Genomic DNA, 21664 nt, shown 5'->3' on the forward strand with positions numbered 1-21664 from the left:
AACAACAAGTAATAAATCAAATTTAAATTGGGTCTCGGATGTATCACTGATTAACAGCAATTTGATTAGAATGCCTCGGCGAATTCCTCTCGATCGATTTTTTCGAATTACATATCCGACGGGGGAAAAAGTCGAATTTAAGATCATTGTAATGATTAGAATAGAGGAATGTTGTGTAGAGCTTCCAGTTTTTGTAGCTGAAATGGCAGAAGATTACTTGCTAGGGGCTGATTTTCTCTCGAAAGTGAATTTGGAAAATGTTTTTGGGTCGGTTTTTGGAAATCCTTTTTTAAGAAATTCAGGAAAGGAAAAAATGTTTGTTCGCGCATAGCAAATTATAAACATGAAATTCCTCAATTTCTTCGAGCATTTTGAAAGGGAAATAGGACTTACACAGAATCTGAAGGATCTTTTTACTCGTTTTCTAGTGGATTTTCAGGATGTATTTTCGGAGGAAGCATAGTTGGGAATTGTGACGTCGTAAAACATGCTATTAATGTTAATGATTCAAATCTTATTAAACATGCTTCCCGTCGAATTCCTTTAAAGATGCGAGGAGAGGTCGATAAAATCATTGAAAATATGAGACGTCAGGGAGTAATAGAAGAGTCACAAAGTCCATGAGTTTCACCCGCCGTTATGGTTAGGGAAAAAGACGGATCGATTAGATTCAGTGTTGATTACAGGAAGTTGAATGCGTTTACGGTAAAAAATTCCTATCCAATACCTTGGATTGATGATATTTTCAATTAAGTGGGAGCTCTTAATTCTCGACTTTGGACCTTAAAAGCGGTTATTGGCAAATAAAAATTCGTCAAGAGGACAAAGAGAAGACAGCATTCTCGATTGGGAATGGTTTGTGGCAGTGTTCACTGTTATGCCTTTTGGACTCTGCAATGCTCTCGCCACTTTCGAACGATTAATGGAGAAAGTTTTAAAGGAACTGTTAATTAATATTTGCTTGGTGTATTTGGACGATGTGATTATTTTCGGTAAAAGTTTTGAAGATATACTCAGTCGTTTAAAACAAGTCTTCTTTCGATTACTGTTAATTCAAGTTCTGTTAATTTGAAGTTAAATCCAAAGAAATTTTCCTTTTTTCAAACGGGAAATAAAGTATTTAGGACATGTGATTTCTCAGCAGGGTGTTACCACTGGGAGCGGCGCACTTGGACACAGTACAATTGGACACTGTGCAAATGGACACGTTACAAATGGACACGAGATTTTGCACACGGTTCAATTGAACACAATAATTTTGGACACAGTTTTTGTACACGTAGGAAAATACTCATCGTTTACTTGGATACCGCTCACTTAGACACTGTTCATTTGGACATCGTTTATTTGGACACCGTTTGTTTGGACACAGAAAAACGCGCACCGTTCATTTGGACACCGTTCATTTGCCCACTGTTTGTTTGGACACCGTTCATTTGGACACTGTTCATTTGCCCATCGTTCATTTGGACACTGTTCGCTTGCCCACCGTTCATTTGGACACCGTTAATTTGCCCACCGTTCGTTTAGACACCGTTTATTTGACACACACAATGTAGCATGTACTTTGTAAGTTGTTAAGGGATTCACCTTGCTTACTGGGGCGGGTGTAGCAGGGGGGCCGAAGGCCTCCCTTTCTCTCCCCCCCGTGTGTGTGTGTGTGTGTATGTGTGCGTGCGTACCTGCATAGGAGTGGTGTCCAAACGAACGGTGGACAAATGAACGGTAGGCAAATGAACGGTGTCCAAATGAACTGTGTCCAAGTAAACGATGCGCGTCTTTCTGTGTCCAAACGAACGGTGTTCAAATGAACTGTATCCAAGTAAGCGGTGTCCAAGTAAACGATGCGTATTTTTTTACGTGTCCAAAAACTACTGTGTCCAAAAGCACTGTGTCCAATTGAACCGTGTGCAAATTCCCGTGTCCATTTGAGACGTGTCCATTTGCACCGTGTCTAATTGTACTGTGTCCAAGTGAAGATCACTCTTACCACTGACCCTAAGAATTTTTCCACTGTTGAGGATTTGGTCCAGTTCCTCGGACCAAAAAGTAAGTTCGTAGTTTCCTAGGTTTTTTCTTATTATAGGAAATTCGTGAAGGGATTTTTGTTGATAGCGAAGCCATTGTTCGCGTTAACTGAAAATCTGACGAAATTTGTGTGGACTGTGCAGTGCGAGATAGCTTTTGTAGAATTGAAGAAGCGTTTAGTCATCTCTTATTTTATCATTTCCAAGGGATGAAGGACAATTTATTCTTGACACTGACGCATCTAATCATGGAATCGGTGCGATTTTATCTCAGGTTCAAGATGGAGTAGAGAGGGTGATAGCATATTATAGTCGTGTGTTAAATAAATCAGAAAGGAATTATTGTGTTACGCGTCGGAAATTGTTAGCCATAGTTAATTCGTTGAAATTGTTCCATCATTATTTGTATAGATGTAAATTCGTAATTAGGTCCGATCATATTTCTTTGATCGGCTGATGTCATTGGCTGATGTTGTTTAAGAATTTAGAAGGCCAGATGGCGCGTTGGCTGGAGCGGATTCAACAATATAATTTAAAAATCATTCATCGGAAAGCGAAGCTTCACAGTAACGCCGACGGTTTATCAAGGCGTCCTTGTGAAGAAACAAATTGTAATTATTGTAACAAATTATATACAAGGGAAAAAGAGTTAGTTGGAAGGATGATTTTCAGGGAAAATAATTGTGAGGGTTGGAAAAAAGATGATTTAGAGGATTCGGCAATCGTAAAGATTTTTTGTAGAAAGGAAAAAGGTTAGCGTCCTTCCTAGCAGAAAATTGTTTCGGAAAGTTCTTCCGCTAAAATTTATTGGTCACAATGAGATTCTCTGGAGTTGAGAGATGGTTTTCTGTTTAGGAAATGGGAATCTCCGAATTTGAAGAGTTGTGTTTTTCAGATCATAGTTCCGCAAAAGAGAGTTAAAGAAATCTTAGAAGAAGCTCATGATTCTCCTTCAAGTGGCCATTTCGGGGTAAATAAAACTCTTGAAAAAATTTGGAAGGAATTTTACTGGGCCACTTGTAAACAAGATGTGGAGAATTGATATAAATCCTGCCGGATTTTCATAGCTAAGAAGGAACCTTCTGATAAAGGAAGATCTGAAATGTAATTTTACAATGCCGGAGTTCCTTTTGAAAGGGTTCAGATAGATATTGTAGGTCCATTCCCTCGTCTTCTTCTGGGAATAAATATTTGCTGGTTATTACGGATTGTTTTACTAAGTGGGTAGAAGCATTTCCATTAAAAAATGTTAAAGCGAAAACTGTTGCGGAGACTTTTGTAAATCAGGTAATTTCTAGGAGTTCCGTCGGAAGTACATACAGATCAGGGAAGGAATTTTGATTCGCGGATGTTTGAGGAGTTGTCGCATTTCTTAGACATTAAGAAGACAAGAGCAATTCCGTTTCATCCTCAATCAAATGGTTTAGTCGAACGGCAACACCAGACAATAGTTAATTATTTAGCAAAGTTTGTTGCAGATAATCAATGAGATTGGGATAAATGAATAGATACGTGTTTATTAGCGTATAGATCTGCTAAACATGAGACCACAGGGATCTCTCCTGATGAGTCATGTTTCGGTCGAGATTTGAAGTTACCTTTGGATCTGCTTTGCGGTATTCCAGAGAATGAAGCTAATTTGTCGGAAAAAAGTTTTGTTTCAAAATTGAGAGAGAAATTGAAATTCATGATGGGTTTAGACAACGTTTGAATATGAAGTCTTTGAGATCGAAGGCTTTTTATGATCGAAAGGCTCGTCAATTGCGTTTTGAACCAAGAAACAAAGTTTGGTTGTACAATCCTCGACGAATTGTAGGAAGAACTCCCAAATTACAGAGTAATTGGAAAGGCCCTTATGAGATAGTTAAAAGATTAAACGACATGATATATTGTATTTAGAAGTCCAAGAAGCATAAGAATAAAATAGTTCATTTAGATAGACTAAGATAACCTTTCATCATGAGAGACATATTTAGATATTTCTTGTTACATCCGAGACCCAATTCGAATTTGATTTATTACTTGTTGTTTACATAAATTTCTTTTATTTCGAAGGGATTCAATGGTGAGGATGTGATATGAGACGTCGTACGCTGAAAGAGACTATGGTGTGAAAAGTGCAGAGGAGTGCATCATTTATTGTTGAAGACTGCCTCATCCGCGGTTTTTGAGCCGTGGTTTTTTCCGTCGGGTCTTAGGGCGAATGCCGGCAGGGATTTGGGGAGTCCTCTTTGAGAATGCCGGATCCACGGAAGATCCCCCCCCTCCCCTTGTCCGAAGATTTCTTTATGAAGCGACATAACAAGTTTTTATCACAAGCAAAGCGAGGAGCAGAGAACAAGAGAAAAAGGAGAGGGTTCGGCAGGACTCTTCACGTTCTTGGAAGGCGTATGATTGGAACCGGTGATGGTGCTCGGTAACCTGTTGCAGAAGCACAGGGTAGATCAGGGAGCCATTAAGGTATCCTGGAATCAACGTTTTGGAAGAAGAGAAGAACGGTAAACCTTTGAACCTATTTTAGATTATCGTCCCGACATTATAGAAGAGAGGGGCAGTGTTACGTCCGCCTTCTGTTCATACGTCCCTGCGTGTCATCTGTGCTGTACTGTCTTCAGGAGATGATTCCCTAACGTGTCGCTAAGGGAGATGTTATTATAACAACAGCTGACATTTTAATGTTTTGAGCCGCCATCTTAGTCTCGCGGCGGATTTGATTCCGCTACTGATCCTGCTTTCTTTATAAACGAGATTATCGGTTTCGCCTTGTTATTCTGTGTACTATATTATATTAAAGTTTCTTTTGTTATTTATAACTAGTATTGTTATTATTCATGACGCGGAGTGTGTGCGCGGATTGTGTCGTGCGCGATTCGATAAAACTCGAAGTCGACGTGCGGACGTAACAATATGTTATACCATAAAATTGATATTTTTGCTGTGTAAATACTAACAATAAAAATAAAAATAAAGAAAAATGATGAATCATAATGCAGTTTCTAATTTTGTTATAATTATAAAATAAAATTTGTGCAAGATCGTTTGCACTGAGAAAAAAGAAACGCCACGCTAAGCCAAACACTTCGGCTATTTTATTTTTAATTAATTATTCTTTTTATTTTTATTTTTATTCTATTTTATTTTATTTTACTTTTTAAAATTTTATTTTTAAAAGACTTTTTAGAAAATTAAATTTTAATTTCAATGTTTATTTAATTTCTAAAATATATTTTTTTTATGTAAAAATACATATTTTTTATGTAAAAATACATATGTTTTTATTGATGATTGTAAAAAAGTTTAAATAACATTAAATAAAAATAAAGCAAAGGTGAAGGACCGATTAAAACTATTCAACTTGCGTGAACGATATCTCGGTCACTATTGGTCGTAAAAATTTTTTCGAACCTGCATTTTGTTCGTTAGAATGTCTATTTTTTTATCTTACAACAAAAAAATTGTTTAGACTTATAAAAAAAGTTATACGCAAAAATGTCAAAAAATTTTTTTTTCCCAAATTTTTGCTACTTTTCCATTCCGTTTTTATTTTATTTTTTGGGTTTTCGATATTGCAAAAACTTTTTTTATACCTCTTTTATACCCCTATCTGATAGCAGATTTTCTTTCCTACAAAAAAGATCTCTTGTACTTTTTCCGTATTTTGCGTCGTTTTCGAGATATTTCAAAACAATGAAAAGTGACATTTTTGTTAATATCTCCGAAGGCCGACATTTTATTTAATAAAATTTTTAGTTTTATCTTAGTCAGCTTACACAACCGTTGCCATCCCGCACACCAAGAGTAAAAGAACGGCGCAAAGCGGATGAGGACCACGCTGACGTCCTACGAGATAGCAACAACAACAGTTGGAGGGTGCCACAGGTACTTCCCGTGGAAGCTGCAGCCAATAACACTCTCTCCTGCACGCTACACACGGCCTCCGAGGAGCTTCCTGGCCACATGGGACATCCGGCTCCGGCGCTACACTTCGCCGTCATTTCCGGGCGCTGTCCCCACGCTTCTATCACCGCTGGCACACACACCTCCTAGGAGGGATACGCAGAGGGAGCAACAGGAACAGGCCACGCGCAACCCTACATTCGCATACATCGAGGCATGCAACACCACGCTTCAGACAGAATAAAGCAGGCCATACCATCTTCCGACTCCGACTGGGAGAAAACTACCCGGAGCGCTGCAACTCAGACGGAGGCAACGAGCAAATTTCCGAAGGCAGAGAGGAGGAAACGAAAGACCACCAAGGCGAAATCTCCACGGCAGTGGACCAAAATCAGGCCTAGTATCTCGTGGCGGGAATCGGCCCGCCATTAGAGTAACTGCCAGGAACGGCGCAATCGGTCCTTCTCAGAGCCACATAAATCTTGTAGTTGTACAGATAATACTAGAATATATTTATTGTTGAACGTAGCTACTGTACAGTCATTTTGACATCCTTCCAACGAACACTTACAACCAAACATCCACAGTAACATTTATTATTTTCACTCAAAAACATATTTTCAATAGTTTTCTGCAACTGTATCCAGCATAAAACAATTGCTCCTTAATTACTTCATATATTTAAGATCGTCATAGTGTGGTCTTGGGTCGTCATTACTCATTCGTCGTTGTTCATTGCCATCCTAAAGACTCTCGCACAATGCGAAGCAATAAGGGAAAAGCGATAGCGATAGCCAACGCTACTTTTTCGTAAAAACAGATCTTTCATTGGATATCGTTTATCGCTATCGCTATTCTCTTATTCATATCGCTATCACCTTGCATTATGCAAAGGCCTTTACAAAAAAAATACGATTTTTTTTCCTTTTAAGGCCCATATTCATAGTCCGTTCTTATATGTAAGATCGTCTTAAATCTGGTCTTGGGTTGACTTAAGACTCCATTCAATCAAAAAAATGGCCGCATAGAATCTCAAAGGCCGTATTATACTATGAGTTGCGGGTTCGGTTGCGGTTGAAATTTGATATTAATATATCATTAAAAATTAATTATACAGGTGGAGCGATTACGATATCATAATAGAGCAAGCGAAGAGGAATTATTCTACCAAAAGATCAATTAGCCCCTATCAGATGCATTGAAGATTGAGATTGAAGATTGAAGATTGAAATTTAACCAATCAGGACAAAGAAATTTTAATTTTTTTTGTTATGATTTGTCAAATTCCAATCTCCAATCTTCAATTTTCTATGCGTAATAATATGGGCGGTAGAAAATGTTGATTAAATTCTTTGAGATGTTTGAATATCATCGTTGGCGAAATCACGTCGTTGGCTATTGAACCATGTAGTTCAGATAGGCGACCGATAAATGGCAGCGGCATCGCTTGGAAAATGATTTGATAATTTTCGATAAAAAATGTAATAAATCATGAAAATTATGATGGAGCAATATGAACCAATTAAGAAGCAATCGTTTTATATTGTATATACTTGTAGATTACAAAAAATACGTTTTTTTTTTCAAGAAAATAATAGGTTTTTATATATTTTTGCATCCCTTTGAATTATGCCCATCTTCGACAGATCGTCTCCAAGCGCGTTGCCAGGGAGTTTGTTGATAAACAACGGCAGACATCTTGTGTTTTGAGCCATCTTATTCTTGTGACGGATGTCAATCCGCGCGGACGTATTTGAGATTAAAGCAATATTCTCTGTTCTCAATTTATATAGTTCTGTTGATATTAAAGTTCTTGTTTGTTATAATTAAATGTTCTTTACTTTCGTGGAACGCGAGTGCCGGATGTGTCGTGCGCGATTTGATTTATCTCGAAATCGTCGCGCGGATGTAACAATATCATAAAAAATTAATTATACACGTATTTTTGTTTTATATTGAATATACAGTAGACTATGGAAAATATGTTTCTTCAAGAAAATGATTGATTTTTTACTAATATATCATAAAACAATAATTATACAAACGATTGCGAATATCATAATAGAGCAAGCGAGGAGCAATTTTATCAAAAAATCAGAAAGAAATGTTGCTTAAACTCTATGTTCGAATATTTTCGCCGTTGGCTGCTGAGCCATGTAGGTGACCGATAGGTGGCGGCGGCGTCACTTGGAAAATAATTAATTTATTAATTTTCGATAAAAAATGCAATAAATCATAAAAATAATGATGGAGCAATATGAACCAATTATGGAGTAATCGTTTTATATTGAATATTTACAGTAGACTATGGAAAATATGTTTTTCTCTGTACTATCTTTGTTAAAATACATTTTGTGAAAAATCACAAATCTTTTATTTAATGCATAGATTCTAATCTTTTAAATATAAACAAATTGTTTAAAAGCCTTGACATAATCGTACATATTGACAACACTAACTATTCCTGATAAATATTTAAATGTGAAGAGTAAGTTTAGTCGTGGAAAAAATTAGTTTAAAAACTGATTAATAAGAAAATAGCTTACATTTTTCATTACTTTGATTCCTTATGACCAAGGTATCTGCAGATAATGATAAACAAGGAGTATATAGTGGTTCTTCAGTAAATCCTTTCCATCTTGGAGTACCCAATAAACGGCCTTGGTAATTGTACAATGACATAGTATTAAATTCCACAATTAGAAAATGCCTAGAAAATTATATGTAATTAATGATGAGATAATTTATATATGTGTAATAGTATATTATAAATTGCATTATTTATCTATAATAATATAATTTATGTGTAATATGATATGTTATATAGCCTAAATATACATTATTATCAAAAGATAAAAAATAGTACTCTAAACACATAAAAAATATCTCAATTTGTACGCAACAAAAAGTTTAAAAAGATATTTATCTGAAATTTAACTTATAAAAATATAAAAAATCCCTAAAAATAAATACTAAATATGAAATTAATAGTTAATTAGTACATGAAATAAAACCTCGCGAACCCAAAAATTCTGATTTTGATAAAACTTTACAGATATTTAGGGGGAGGGGATCAATAGATGAAATTAGAAATTTTTAGTTGCTGCCCAAAAACGGTTTCTAAAAGTAATCCTCATAAATAGAATGGCTTTTTGCTTTTTTCGATATTTTCTCGAAAATTATTTGAAATATCGAAAAATGATTTATACAATAGTTTTATGGCAAAGCAGTTCTACTTTACAATTATAATAAAAATTTGAAAATAAAATTTTATTTTTAAATTTCTAAAAAATTTTTAAATTATTTTTTCAAATTTTTATTAATGCAATTAAATAGAGATGTTTTTACTATGAAATTTTTATGTGAAACATTTTTTAATATTTTAAATATTTTTTAATAGTTTTTGAAATATCTCAAGAAAAAGTCAAGAACACATAAGAAATGATTTCACTTTTCAAAATTTGATTTTGATCGGCAAGTGAAAGTTTTTGAATTTATACAGGATGTATCAGAACCGGTGAAAAATTTTTAATGAGAGATTCTTCATGAAATTCTGAGCCGAAAAGCTCTTTACAAAAAAGTGATTCGATGAATAGATTGAATGGTGAGGCATTGAAGTTGATGGGAGCGCATGAATTTGTCGGTCAAAATTCGCACGAACAAATTCGACTCATGATTCATGATTCGCGTACTGCAGCGATGTTTCTTATTACTCTACATTATTCTGCTATTAGTAATATGAATTAATTAGTAATTAATTTTATTAATAATGATATTAATAATGATATTAATTAATAATTATTTGTGCACTTTATTTCCGTACTAGGTGCATAGTCCTTAAACATAGGATATGTAAAATATTAATTAGATTAACTTAACAAAGGACAAATATAAAGTAAATAATTAATAAGTAACAAATTGATCATAATTTTATCAAACAATTGATTAATAATTATTCAAATAACTTAAATTAGTTTCTCATATTTTCCAGTGTTTAAGGATTAAACAACTAGTTCATAATAGAGAATAAATCAATAATGAATAAATAATGAATAATTAAGTAATTGTGTAAGTAACATAAAAATAAGATTTGAGTAGAATATGAAAAATTTCAAATACATATTTTTGATGAAATATCGGGTGTAATGTTTTTCGATTAATATGAATAGAATTACAATTGCTTTCTGCATGTTACAAAATAAACAAATTACAGCAAGTATTCAAAATGTCCACCACCCATTGCAAGGTATAAACAAATTAATAAATAAATAATTATCAGATAATCTCTGATATTACTAACTCATAAATTGCAGCTGAATTTGGTTTTAAAATCTCTTTTGCTAATTACGTGAAGATCTTTTTTCCCAAAAATGATAATTATAATAAATTTGATAAAAATGATAATTATATTGAATACTGAATATTTCTTCTTTTTTAAAATTTGATTCATCCGTGAATAGTATTTTATTTGGAAAATTATTGTTATTTTTTTTTTTTATTATTGAATAATTAGCCACGATGAAATTCGAAGTAGGCATATCATTAATCTTTTTTTTTATTTTAACCAATCACAACATCGATGTAAAACAATTAAAATATTATAAATTTCTTTGTTAATCTTCTCACAAGGCTTTACAAGAGCAAGATTTTCATAAAAAATGGTGTTCTCAAACGAAGAGTACTGTGACATATTATTAATGTACGGTGAATTAGGACAAAAAGCAAATGCTGCTGCTCTGGAATATGAAATTCGTTTTCTTCATCATAATCGGCCGATTGTAAATGTATTTTTAAGATGCTTAATCGAGCGAGACAAATGGTCAATTGTCATTGAATGGACAGAATTGATGGCATTGATCGTATTGCCCTAAACGAACGAAATGAGGAAATTATTCTTCAAGCATTTAAAGATAATCCTCTAAAAAGAATACAAATTGCAGCACATAAATTTAATTTATCTGCAAGTAGCATTAATAGAAGTTTGAAAAACAATAAAATGTATGCTTATCATTACACTCATGTGCAAGATCTTCTACCCAGAGACTACGTTGCTAGAATCGAATTTTGTACGTGGCTACTTGAACAAGGAGAAAATAATAACAATTTTGTAAATAAAATGCTATTCACGGATGAATCAAATTTTTGAAGAGAAGGAACATTCAACATTCATAATTATCATTTTTGGGATGAAGAAAATTCTCACGTCATTAGCAGAAGTGTTTCCAAACTAAATTCAGCCGCAATTTATGGTTTGGTATTACCGGAAACTCTCTGGTAATACCAAACCTCTGTAATTATTTATTTATTTATTTATTTATTCTTTTATTCATTTATCTATTTACTTATTTATATTAACGATTTACATTACACGACGTAAATAATTCGTAAATTTTAGCGAAACCTATGAAATTATTAAAATTAAATTATAAATTATTAAACTTCTGTTGTTTATAATTTTTATAAATTATTCATAATGGAGTAATAGAATAGAGTTCTAAATATTTTTAAAATTAAACCATTCGAGTTGCTTCCACGTTTAAAACGGGAAACTTATGTGAATTTTTTGAAGTGATTTACCCGAACTATTGGAAGATGTTCCATTAAGATGTTTGACGAGATATGCTTTTTCAGCATGATGGTGCTCCCGTGCACTCTTTTCTTTTAGAGTGAGACGGATTTTAAATGACAAATACTCAAATGCTTGGCTAGGTCGTGGTGGACCAATAAACCTAGCCAAGATTCGTCAGATTTGAATCCTTTAGATTTCTTTCTGTGCAGTCACATAAAAAAGCGCTTGTATAGCGTTAACCCATCGATAATGATGTAGAGCTGGAGGGAAAGATGTTGACATCTTTAGGTTACATCACGGCAGACATGATCGAAAAGGCGTGTCAAAATGTAATAAAACGTACATATTTATGCATTGCAGTAAGTAGTGAACATTTTAAACACTTGCTGTAATATGTTTATTTTGTAACGTGCATAAAGCAATTGTAATTTTTTCAGAGTAATTGAAAAACATAACACCCGATATTTTATCAAATATACGTATTTAAAATTTTTTATTCTTCTGAAACTTTATTTCTTATATTTCTTTATATTATTTACACAATTATTTAATTATTCAATACTTATTTAATATTAATTTATTTTCTATTACGTACTAGTTGCTTAATCCTTAAACATGGGAAAATATGGAAAATTAATTTAAGTTATTTGAGTAATTAATTAATTGATTGATAAAATTATGATCAATTTGTTATATATTAATTATTTATTTTACATTTGTCATTTGTTAACTTAATCTAATCAATATCCCGCATATCCCATGTTTAAGGACTATGCAACTAGTATGTAAATAAAGTACATAAATAACAGGACATACAATTTTTTCCGAATTGCGATAGTACGTTTCCTGAAATTTTTTTTGTACTGAACACAATGCCGTTATCTGAATTTACCTAGCACGTCAGGATTTAGAGTAAATTGGAATGAAAAAGACCAAAAATGGCGTTTTTTAACATTTATTTGCAGAAAAACTGATTTCTAAAACTTAATGACATCTGAAAGTATAATTCAAAAGCTTTCAAAAAAATTTTGGTTCATGAACGTACAACGTTTTTTCATCAAGTTATGGCTGTTTGAATTTTAAACATTCTGTAATTACATAATTTATAAGAAAGGTAAATATATACTTATGTATACAACAGTAAATAAAAAAGTAATTAAAATATAAATTTACTTGCAAAGAAAAAATCATGTATAAACTTTGAGTACTTAATTGTCAATTCAAAATGGCGGAATAACAATAAGGCACCAAGTATAAACTTTGAATACACATGCTATTACATTTAATTGTCAATTCAAAATGGAATTATACTTGATCTATTCTTTGCAAATAAATTTATAATACAATTACTTTTTTAATTTGTTGCTATAAATAAGTATGTATTGACCTTTCTTGTAAATTATATTGTAAGGATGGTCTGTTAATTGAAGCAGTTATCGCTGAAATTATCAGGAACTTGAGAGCACAAAGAAATTTGCTAGATTCTGGTCTTTGTTTTAATAAAATTGTATTTCAACAATATTCAATTGAATATTACACTTTTAATAACGGACTTCGAATACAAATACTCAAACAAGAGCTATTTGCGAAGAAGAACGTTCGGAGAATTGAGTAACCGGTCTTTACTCTGCGACGGCCCGAACACGAGTCATCTCTTGATTCCTTCTTTTGTAAAACGATCTTGCATTTTCGGTTACATGGCAACGATCAAATAAACCTGGATTGCTAGATCATAAAATGTGAGTGCTGTTATCGAGTAGACTATCGGTCGGTAATGAGATTACGGCTGCGCGCGCAATATGGCAAATACATATGGCGGCGTAAGTTATGCCTTACAATATAGAATATCTAAAATTCAAACAGCTATAATTTGATGAAAAAAAGTCGTACAAACATAACTTTGAATTCGTTTGAAAGCTCTCGATTATATTTTCAGATCCCATTAGGTTTATTAGAAATCAATTTTCTTTTTGCAGCAAAAAATTCTTAAAAATGGTTAAAAACTACATTTTTTATCCTTTTTATTTTAATTTACTCTAAATCCTGACGCGCTAGGTAAATTCGGATAATGGCATCATATTCAGCGCTGAAAAAATCTTCGGAAAACGTATACTATCGCACTTCGAAGAGAAAGAAAAAGTGATTTTTTGTCCTACTGTTTAATTATTAATTAATAAAAATAAATATTATTATTAATAAGATTAATTATTAATTAATTCATGTTACTAATAGCAGAATAATGTAGAGTGAGAAACACGCATCACCGCGGTATATACACGAGTCATGAGTCAAACTTGGTCGTGCTGATTCTAACCGCACGAATTTTATGCGCTCCCATATGTCAACTTTAATGCCTCCATTCAAATTTTATTCATCAGATCACTTTTTTGTGAAGTGCTTTTCGGCTTAGAATTTTATGAAGAATCTGTCATTAAAAACTTTTTCGCCAATTCTGATACACCCAGTATATTTACAACTTCTACATTTGTGTAAAGTCTCATAAAATTAAAGCATAAAGTGGGCAATCATGGATGATCTTGAGCTTGATATATTTCAAGATCATGATTCTGAGTAATCCAAGAGGTTTTAGCCGTAGATTATTAAAAACTAATTAACAATTAAGTTGTACAATAAAAATAAGTATCAAATGCGATAATCTGAACTTTTTAATTATACAGAAAAAGGGTAACCTCATATATGACCTTGACATTGTCAAGGTCATCAACCTGAGTGATCTTAACCTTGAAAAAAGTAACGGTCATGATCTGTTCAAAAGTTATAAAGCATTAATATATAAGCATATGTATATAAGCATAAACAAAAGCATAAATTTTAGTTTTCAATAAAAAATAAGTTTGAGTTAGGTTATATTTTTCGGAAGTGAAAACCCCTCAGGAAAGAACGGGGCGTCCACACATACACTTTCCCATTCACACAACAATTGTGGGATGGATCTCGCTTCGCGTTGTAATGTATATGTGTGAGCAGAATGGGTTATCCTACGGAGGGCACCACTTCCGAAAGATATAATCTAAGTCAAATCTATTTCTGATTTAAAACTAAAATTTATGCTTTTGCTTATGCTTATATTAATGCTTCATGACTTTTGAATAGGATCGTAACCGCCACTTTTTTTTAAAGTCAAGTTCAATCAGAACGATGATCTTGAACATATGTAATCCAGTAAACAAGAAATATTAAATCAATATTTTGAAAGATTAATTTTATGTAAATTTTTGCAACGTTTTGACATAATGTTCTATAAATATTTTAAATTATTATATTATAATATGATTTTTTGAATATCATAAAAACGTTTTCAAAATATTATTTTTAATATTATTTTTAATGTTATTTAAACACATTTATTAGCAGCAAGTTCAACATAGCTGCAATATTTATAACTTATTACAAATTTTGTTTGTAGAATAACGTTATAGCAATAAAGATTTTGCATTATTATAATGTTTTCTTTTTATGTTATTCTAAAAGTTATAAATTATAAGATAGAAATATACAGGGTGTTCCCGGGTTAAATGAAACCCCAAACTTGAAATATGAATTTAGGATCTTAAAACAAGAAAAAATTTTCCTCTAGAAGTATGCTCGCAAACGCTCCGTTCAAGAGATACTGACTTCTGAAGTTTAAAACTATAGGAACGAATAATTTTGAAATGTTTCTTTTTATTTTTGTTTTAAATTAATTTAAAAAATTAAATTCATTTATTAAACGCGGCAAGGATAGTTTGCCTATTAGCAATAGAACGGAGGTTGTTTACAAAATAAATTGTAAGAATTGTAGCGCTTCGTATATTGGCCAGACAAAAAGACACTTAAGCACCCGAGTCAAGGAACATTGTAATAATATAAAAATGCACGAAAGTAATTTATCCGTAATTAGCAAACACAAATTAAAATTTGATCATGACTTCGATTGGTCAGCGCCTGATATTCTACATAACGAAAAACATGTAAGAAAGAGAGAAATAGCTGAAATGTTTTTTATTAAAAAATTTGACAACACTATTAATTCCCAAAAAGATACAGAGAATTTAAACAATATATACGATAAATTAATAAAGGTCGTTTAGTTGATCTCAGTATTCCAAACATAGTGGTTGACACAATGTCAGTTTGACATTTCGATTTTTCTCTTTCTACTTTTTAATTATAACGTAAGTTGCTTAATCCTACTTTTTTTTTTCTTTGTAACATGACTATCATTATTTATTGTATTGTAATTTTAGTTTCACTTGATAAGGACCAAAACCATATGGTCGAAACGTCGTGATATAATAATCAAACAATAAATTGCCAGTTTGGTCGTATAAACACTTGTTTATTAAAAAGTTACCCTACTTAAATAAATATTTATACTACATATATACAGGGTGTCCGATAATAATCGCCCCACCGGAAATATGCAGGTAGAGTGAATTAAATTGAGTAGAAAAGTCCTGTACCATTTTGCGATTTTCGCAATAATTATTGAGAAATTAATTAAAAAAGATCGGCCAATGCACGCGAATATTTAGCGCGCTACGAGAAAAGACGGCCCTCGCATCATCGCGGTTACTATTTTGCGATGCTTGTATGTAGATATCCGCTCCTCTCGCCCCTCCTTCACGGCGCGATTAGTAACCGCGATATCGCGAGGGCCGTCCTTTCTCGCAACGTGCTAAATATTCGCGTGCATTGGTCGATCTTTTTTATTTAATTTCTCAATAATTATTGTGAAAATCTCAAAATGGTACAGGACTTTTCTACTCAGTTTAATTCACTCTACCTGCACATTTCCAGTGGGACGATTATTATCGGGCACCCTGTATATATCGCGAAAAGTCAAATTAAAATTTTAAATACTAGGATAACTTAAACAACCTAGAAAAGATATTAGATTATAAAATTTCTAAATGATTAAATCATTATGTTCGAGATTATACCATCGAGCAATAAATAAACATTTTACAATAATTATGGCTATCCGATTAAATCCGAGACACGAAAGATATTATAGAATATTTTTGCGAATGTCAATTTAGTACCTTTTTAAAAATGGATTACACATTTAATTACTTACTTTTCTACAAGAAGTACAGCAGAAATAATGCTTCTTTTCAAGTTAAATATTGCCGGTGTATTCCAATTCGTCACAGAATAAACGTGGCATTGTGCAGGCGTAATAACGACTAAATGATCAAAGCCAAATTCGAGGTGCACAACACGATCGGAGATTTCTAATATTTCATGAATTTCGTTGCCAACATCTTTAACTTCAATCACTTTTCTTCTTATCAACGTGGCTTCATAATTATCCCATTCCAATCTCCTATAAAATTTATTAATGTTAGTTTATATTATATAATTAAAAGACACAGAATATGCAGAACATAAAAAATGCAAATTTTACTCTGTATAATATTAACAAGGAACACTAATCAAATGTCTCTTTCTAATTTCGATAAGCTTTAAATTAATTGTAATTTAAGTTATAATAAGAGATATATTTCTTTATTTATTCTCTGATTCTCATTTTCTATGGTGCTTTACATTCCAGTCATCCCCGATTAATTTAAACATGTTCTCGCGTAATTTCTACGTAATCTCTACGAGATTATCTTAAAGGAGGAATCTGAATTACAAAGTCCAAAAAAATCGTTTTTTTATCAAGTATGATCTTCTTAGAACGTTTACAGTTTCAGGATTAGGCTAAGGTTAGTTGCATTGTTGTTGTTGGCATCTACAGCAGTTTCCGTGTCGTCGATATTCAAGAACTTTCTCATTAGCTTGATCTCTGTCAATAGTTCAGTGTATTTCATGATTTTTTCGCTGGTTGTCTTTTCATTGTTGGTATTTGCGATTGCAACGTCAATGTATATTGTCGATGTGTATCGTCTTTGCCCACTCAATCAGCATTATGTCTGTTGGCTGCAATTGTCTTGTTCGTCAGGATGGTTCTGTCGAAATACAGCTTGTGCTTTTAATTCTTCAGGACAGTTTTTGGAGTGTACTTATAATACGGCTGCGAGATGGATATTATACCGTGCTTTAGAGCCAATTTTTGGTGAATTATATTGGTGACTATGTTACGCCTATGGAAATAGTTCGACTGACAGAGCAGTCTGCATCCTAACGTGATATGTTGAATAGTGTCATATAGCACGGTCGATTTGTCATCCCGCACATTCAGATCTTTGATGATGTGTTTCCGATAATTTTTAGTGCCGATGACTTGGTTCTAAATAGATCATGAAACCTTCGGTCTTTAGGTACACATCACTTTGACTCAACCATTTGTTTGACGCTTCTTTGTCAACATAATCTTGATTAAGGTAGTGTCTCCCATAAAATTTTGTTCTGACCCATACCTGCAAATTACAGCGCTGTCTATCGTTCGTTATGGGATTCATCATTCCGTAGATTGAATGGTCTGGTTTTGATCAGCCAGCACGACAATTCTGTGCATTCCTAATATTTGTTGCTTCTAGTGGAAAAATCTCAGAATAAGATTACTTGTTTTGCGTGGAGGTTAAGACGTTGTCACTTAGCCCTCTTCCTCCTTCGGACCATGATAGGATCAATCTGTCTATAGCTGATTTCGGATGATGACAGTTATTCACCGTGAGATTGATCCTGATCAGACGTTGGAGGTTATCCAAATCAGTTGTCGTTCACCTTTACTTTGAAAGAATAATTTAGTAGATAGATATAAATTTATTGAATCCCCTTGAGGTTACAAACTCTTACATAAAAAAACTTACAACTATCTTACTCTATCTTACAACTAACTTAATTCTAACTTATCTTACTTAACCTCTAACTATCTCTAATCTACCTACACACACACACACAACGCTATTCGCCCTACTCTAACTTGGGACCTTCGCTTCCAGCTCATATCATTTTTCCAATCCTTTCACACATCCCATAACAAACATTTCTCTCTCGCCCACTTTCTCCCTCTCTCTCTCTCTCTCTCTCTCTCTCTCTTTCTCTCTCTCTCTCTCTCTCCTCCTCTTGAATCTTATCCTTTACCTAGATCCCTCTTTGACTATTTCTCCCCTCTTCATTCTCTCTCCCGCATCTTAATTCCTCTAATTCCCTCAGCCACCCCTCTCCCTCACCCTTTTTCCCCAACACCTTTCCCAACATCTCTTGCCAGTCCTTCTCCACCCCCCAATTCACACATCTTTCTCAAACATGCTCCCATGTTTCCTCCTCCCTTCCACATAACCTACAGCTTTTGCTCTCTTCATCCTTCCAGTACCAATTCCCCCTCATTCCGTTTCCCAACCTATATCTTGCCAACCTTTGCCATCTGCTTTCCCAGTCACTCTTCAGGTACTCTGGAATCCCAATCCAAGAATAATTTAGTATTGGGATGGCATAACCGTTGATAGCCTTGACAAAGTGTCTCGACGTCAACTTGCTCCTACAGATCCGGTTTAGCTGAGTTGTGAACTTGTTGGTCAATCCATTCTTGATTCGCGTTGATCGATCAATTTGGTCTGCAATATTCTAAGGTACTTATAAGCCTCATCCTCTTCCATGGCTCTGATAATTTCGTCGTAAGGGTAAAGTCATGGCCAAAAATTTTTCCTTTCTCGATGTGCATGTCTTGCATTTATCTAGTGAATTCCATCCGAATGTCCCGAGAGAGGGTAGTTGTAATTCCCAGGAGATATTGGAGTTGCGACTCACTCGCCGCATACAATTTAAGATCATCCATATACAGCAGATGCGATATGGTATATCCATTTTTTACGTCCAATTTGATGTTGAATCCAAACTTTGAGCTGTTCAGTTCGCGTGACAATGAGTTCAGAGCAAGGCAAAACCATAACCTCAGGGCATCTTCTTGAAAGATACCTCGTCAAATTTGGATCTCTTCTGTGGTTACTTGGTCTTCCTCCGTCAACAAATGTAATGTCGTGCGCCATTGCTGCATGACCTGTGTCTAGAAATGTATAATGGTTGGATGTATTTTGTACATTTGGAACATTTCAAACGTCCAGGAATGTAGGACGCTGTCGTAGGCTTTCTTATAGTCGATGTAAGCCATGTGTAGATTCCGATTGTGCATATGAGCTTGTCTCAGCACTGAGTCGATGAGCTGTTCTTTATACCCCATGTGCTCTTTCGATATCCTTTTTGTTGCTCTGCTAACACTTTATTGCTTTCAATGTGAGCGTAAATCTTGTTTGCTAGGCAGGTGATCAGAAGTTGGCAAACAGATAATAGATTGATACTGTGCTAGATCACGCGTGTTGTCACTTTTCGACAATATGTAAGTGATTCAGTTGTGAAGAATTTGGGGGTTTTTTCCGAGTGTCTCAAGAGATCTGTAAAATCCTGTGCTAAACTTCCATGCAGACAGCTGAACTATTTAAACCAAAAATTGTGAATGCTAACTACTCCGGACGCTTTCCAGTTGAGGGTGTTCTTGATGACGATTTTCAATACTTCTACTACCAATCCCCTCGTAAGTCATCAGCTGTATGCCAGTCGCGCATTCTCGTTCTTTTCGTATAAAACTGGCTTGGTTCTTATGCTAGCCTGGTGCTGCCCAGATTGCCGACCAGTAGCCTTTGAGTTTTTTTTTACTTGGGGTACCGTTTTTCTTGGTCTTTGGTCTCGATGTTCAGGTGTCAGTAGAATGCTTCTCGTTGTTAAAGAATATCACGTTCTGAAGTTTCCGTATCTGCAATGTTTTGTACCGCCGAAGTCGTTTCTTTTCAGTTCTTTTCTTCCTGCACTTGGCCCCGCCAACCTTTGCCGCAGTTATCGCAGTAGCGAAGATGATAATATGCAACTCCATACTATCGTGCGCGCACATGGTGCAAGCAACAAGACCATTAATTTCTGAACAATTAATTTTTTTTGTATTCAATACTTTGAGGACAAAACTTGTAACGATGCATTCCCCCCATCGTTCCCGATATGTCGCCCGTCGGAAGTCTACCGCCCGACGAACACCAGCCGGGCAGAGGCAGAGGCGCTAAGCGCCCTATTTTTAACAAAACGTGTATGCGACCGTTATACGGCAATACGACCGCCGAGAGTCACAAACTAAAAATCCCATCGTTTCCCCCTCCTCGAGGGACGTTAAACGATGCGGGTACCGTTACGCGACAGGTATAAAAAGCTCGACAAACTTTTACGTACATAGATGCTACACAAAGTTTGAGGCGCTTTTTCTTGAAATTGGCGGCCCGTGGGGTCCTAAAAAGCTTTAGCATGGTATGAATTTCGGGCACTACTATTACCACACGAAGTCTCATCCCGAACTTCATTTCCCAACCCGTGGGTTCCCCTTGTAAGTTTTGGACAAAACTTTGCAAGAGGAAAAATCGTCTTAAAATTCGCTAAAAAATATGACATTTGAAAGACATTAGGTTATTTTGAATCATCCTATTTATTCGATAGAATTCCCAAGGTTTATTTTGTTACAATAACATAAACACGCAACTCATTGCTTAGCTATTTGTAAGTCGTTCTGAAAATATTAATTATACATTAATTACGTTTATATATATAAATAAACAAATCACATCTCCAGAACCAAAAATTGCGAATAATTCCAGATCCGTAAAATATTTGTGGATACCAGTGGATGCAGAAGTGCTTCAATATGATTTTATAGTTTCATTATTGTATATAAAGCCAATTAACAAAAATGTGTATTCAATGCTATTGTTTTATAATATTTTTGCTAGAATTTTTATAAAGTTGTAGAATCAAGATAATCAAGACTACTAGTATTCGAAAGAGGATGGATTTATTTTTCACAAAAGAGTTATTTAATTAATATTTTTGATTAACGACTTTTACTTCTATATTTACGCGACACCGATAACTGACTTTCTTTTTTCTCTTGCTTTACTGTCCTTTGTCTCCTACTTCATTCTATCTCTCTCTTACACGTTACATTTTTTCTCTCACACACACGCCACGCTACTCTCTCTCTCTCTCTCTCTCTCTCCCTCTCTCCCTCTCTCCCTCTCTCCCTCTCTTCCTCTCTCCCTCTCTCTCTCAATCACCAAGGATCGTTTGCATTCCCCAAGAGAGATCCCCAATTTAATTTAATCTCTTTTTGGGCTCTAACTCACATAATTATTTATATAAAACCCAAATGCATATATAATAAATTAATATAGATCACTAATATTTT

General features: G+C 34.1%; 1 protein-coding gene across 1 annotated transcript in view; it reads right to left on the reverse strand.

Moving 5' to 3' along the window:
* LOC126855578 (intraflagellar transport protein 80 homolog) overlaps nt 1-21664 on the reverse strand; it is a 200653-nt gene that overhangs the window by 75698 nt on the left and 103291 nt on the right. Inside the window, exons 8-9 of the mRNA XM_050603381.1 lie at nt 16574-16822; nt 8471-8634 (exon numbers count right to left, since the gene is read on the reverse strand). Of these exons, the coding sequence (XP_050459338.1) occupies nt 8471-8634; nt 16574-16822 (413 nt within the window). The remainder of the gene's footprint in view (nt 1-8470; nt 8635-16573; nt 16823-21664) is intronic.

Source organism: Cataglyphis hispanica, chromosome 16 (genome assembly GCF_021464435.1).
Source record: "Cataglyphis hispanica isolate Lineage 1 chromosome 16, ULB_Chis1_1.0, whole genome shotgun sequence".
Classification (NCBI taxonomy): Eukaryota; Metazoa; Arthropoda; class Insecta; order Hymenoptera; family Formicidae; genus Cataglyphis; species Cataglyphis hispanica.